At 68.7% G+C, this 3508-nt stretch overlaps 1 protein-coding gene across 1 annotated transcript; it reads right to left on the bottom strand.

The window, feature by feature from the left end:
• Positions 1-110: 110 nt before the first annotated feature.
• On the bottom strand, positions 111-2268 carry MNEG_1720 (hypothetical protein; the record flags this gene model as incomplete). Its single annotated transcript, XM_014049808.1, has 5 exons — positions 111-350; positions 553-714; positions 880-963; positions 1197-1989; positions 2234-2268. The coding sequence occupies 5 exons, from the start codon at positions 2266-2268 to the stop codon at positions 111-113; spliced, it is 1314 nt and encodes a 437-aa protein (XP_013905262.1).
• Between the last annotated feature and the right edge of the window lie 1240 nt (positions 2269-3508).

Here is a 3508-nt window from a genome sequence, read left to right as displayed (position 1 = left end):
GCGCAAGGCAGGGCGGCCAGGCGTCTGGGGCTTTGCTGCTGCACAGGCCGGCGACGCCAGGGGGGAGAGGCGCCCTCGGTGGGGGGCCGCCGCCGCCCCCGGTCCGCCGGTCAGGGGCACACCGGCGCGGTGGCGTCGCTCGAGAGCGCCGTGAGCCGCTGGTCCGAGCTCGCGGCCTGCTCGCTCGCGGCCGCCGCCTGCTGCAGCTCGTTGTGGCGCCGCATCATCGCCGCGGGGTCCGCGTCAGCATCCACCTCCTCTGCTTCAAAGTGCAGCCCGCGCTGGCGGCGGCGGCGCTCCTCCCGCAGCAGTGTCATCGCGTTGTACAGCCCCGAGAGGCTCGGCATGTACTGCGGGACGGATGGGGCGCGGATGCGGGACGGATGGGTCGGAGGCAAACGGGGCGCACGGTTCGGGGCTGTGACCACGCGGCGCGAGAGCGCGGAGCGGGCGGGGTAAAGCGTGCGGATGGGACCGCCCAGGCGTCGCACACGCAAGGGCACGCCCGGGCGGCAAGAGCGCGCCTCGCGGCGCCCCGGCGGGGCCCCTCACCGGCCAGGCTGCGACGAGGTACTCTCCAAATTGGTGGGCCTTGGTGAGCGACGCGTACACGCACAGCATGGTGACGGTGCACTCCATCTGCGAGTTCCTCTGGATCACCCCCAGCTCCCGCATAGCCTCGTCCCGCGCCACGATGTCATCCGCTGCGCAGACCTAGGGTTTTCAGGACGCAACAGCGCGAAAAGGTCAGGGGCCCGGCTGCCATGGTGGCCGCGGCACGGGCGCGTTACACGCGGGCGTGCGGTCGGAGGACGCAGCGCCCAGCCGCGAGGGGCGAAGCGGTGGACGTGCGCGTGCCGCGCGTGTGCGCGCGCGCACCTGCTCGAGGAGCCGCTGCATCTGCGCCTGCATCGTGGCCATCCGCTGCACGTGGGTCTGCAGGGCGGCGTACACCGTCTCCTCCTGCGCACACAACACAGGGGCCATGCAACCGCAACAAAGTGGTCAGGCGCAGCGCACTCCGCCCAAGTGCACTGGAACGCGCAGCTCTGGCCGCCAGGCGCAGCTTCGATTCTGTGAGGCCTGCCGCCGGTGCCACCCCCCCAAAAAGCTGAGCCTCAAGCCCCGAGCTGCACGGCCGCGCCTGCGCCCCCCGCCCCTCTGCATCCCTCAGCCGCGCCGCGCGCGCCGCCCACCTGGTCGGCCTGCCACCGCAGCTGCCTCGCCGCCCAGATCCAGTGGGACACCGGCACCTCGCTCGACGGCTGCCGCCGCGCGCGCTCCTCCTTGCTGACGAGCGGGTCGTCTATATCCAAAGAGTCGAACAAGAAGTCGCTGAGCGGCAGCAGGTTCCCGCTGAGCATCATGTGCACGGGGAGCTCGAGGAACCGCGCCCGCGCGTGCCCCAGCCGCCGCACCGCGTCGCCGGCGTCGGGCGCGCAGCTGCGGATGCGCGGGCACAGCACCGACGCGGCGCGCACGAAGTCGCGCGCCGCGCGGCGGAGGCCGGCGGTGGTGAGGTCGACGCCGCCGTCGGTGAATGCCTGGGCGGCGCGCGTGGGGTCCCAGCCGATGTGCGGCGCCGCGGCGTCGTCGGGGCACGCTTGCTCGTGGTCTGGGCAGGCGCGGAGGACGCCGCCCGCTGCTACATGCTCGGCGCGCACGCGCAGCAGCAGCTCGGCGCAGGCGGTGGTCGGCGACGGGGGGCCGCCGGGCGGCAGCGCCGGCGGCTGCTGCTGCGGCGGCGGGGAGCCGGCTGACGCCGCGGGCGCAGGCGCGCCGGCGACGGCCACTGGCGGGGGCGCGACTAGGGTGATCGGGCCGATGTGGCCCGCGCGCAGCCGCTTCAGCGCGCCGCCGAGGGCCAGCAGCGCCGTGCAGTGCTCGACGGCGGCGTCAGCGAGGGCGCTGCGCGCTTTGAGCACGGCCTGCTGCTGCGCCAGGACTTGGATGACTGATCGAAGGCGGCTGACGGAGGCCTCCAGGCGCCTGTGACGCATGTGGCGCCACATGGTCAAACGCGTGCCAGTGTTGGTTGCAGGTTTGGTGTGGTCCATTTTGCAAGGGCCACACACCGCAAGCTGGGCCGCGACAGTTTGGTGGGCTGCGCAGCGTCAAGCGGTAGTAGATTTGCTGGCGCTCCCCCAGACACCACACGCTGGCGCTGCCCTGGCTGCGCGCCCTCAGCGAGACATTCGCAGGCGTTTGAGCGCCAGGCTTGCCCCTCGCCCACCTTATGACTTGCCGGGCTGCCACTTTGGGGGGCATTTTTCCCGTCGCCTCGCCTGATGTGCTGCACAACGGCCCGCGCCCCGTAGAACCTACACCAACAAACTCAACAATATATACGACGCAGTGCGAACCGTCGCGTTCACCCAGAACGGCCTCGTCACCGGTCAAGCAAGATTCGGTCGAGCCACAACCTTTTTTGCCGTTTCAAGGTCTGCACAACCCAGATAGCATGGGGCCGGGCCCGCGTCAATATAAAGCGATTTCAGACTTCGTTCTGCTATAGCTTTTTTCACGGTCACCACGCTCACCCCCTGGTGGCGCCCCCGAGCACCTCCCCGGACTCGAGCAGAAGGCCACCGGCGGGCCGCGCCAGCAAGGTTGTGAAGCGAAAGCATCCTGGCCCAAGGCCCCCTGGTCACCTCATATGCAGGGAATTCTAATACAAGGATATTACAGCCATTTGCATAGCTTGACGAATGTGCGCGGGCCCCAACCGGCGCGGCGGCTTGCACCCAGCCGGTGGCCGGGATTTGCACGCCTGTTTTCCGAGAGCGGCGCGGGGTGCGCACGGCGAGCGCCCCCCACGTGCCTGACCAGAATATGTCGAATTCACCTGCCATCAACATTTGTGACCCCCATGCCAGCCTTCCCGCCGCCCTGCGCTGGGCGCCAGCCCCGCCCTTCCGACTGCCTTAGGGGATGCACAGTCAACGCCGCATGACGGGTGATGGCAGCCACACGAGTCAATTCTGGTGGCCACACCCCTCCACAGGCTTCATGACTCCCTACCCTGGGCTGTGCGCTGCATTATATTACATTGATTTGGGCACCTCCATGCACACCCAGGCGCCCAAGAGCAACCCCGTAACCCCGATGAGGAAAATAGATGCTGCTGGGGTGCCCAAGCCAGGCACCGGGGTTCGCAGTGGCTCCTTAGCTCGACACGGCCCTCATACCCCCCATTGTTTCTGCAACATAGCATTCATGCACGATGCTACACATGGATGGCCAACGGTGCGGCGATCCCCTACCCACGCTGGTCATTTGTGGTGCAGAGCAACCCTGGCGTCACAGCGTCAGCTGTGGTGGGTGCCATGCCGGCGCTGACGCCGAGAACCCTGCAAACTGCCATCGGAGAGCAGCGGGCAACCACACCGCATTCGCCTGAGCTTTGCAACCTTGCAAGCACCATTGCTGCCGCTGCTCTAGCACGGCCATGGTGCTCTGCCCCAATTTCAGTGCACTTGGCGCAGAGGCAGACAGGTTCTTGCCCGGC

The sequence above is a fragment of the Monoraphidium neglectum genome (genome assembly GCF_000611645.1).
Source record: "Monoraphidium neglectum strain SAG 48.87 unplaced genomic scaffold scaffold00178, whole genome shotgun sequence".
NCBI lineage: Eukaryota > Viridiplantae > Chlorophyta > Chlorophyceae > Sphaeropleales > Selenastraceae > Monoraphidium > Monoraphidium neglectum.
This window is presented reverse-complemented; position numbering and strand designations above follow the sequence as displayed.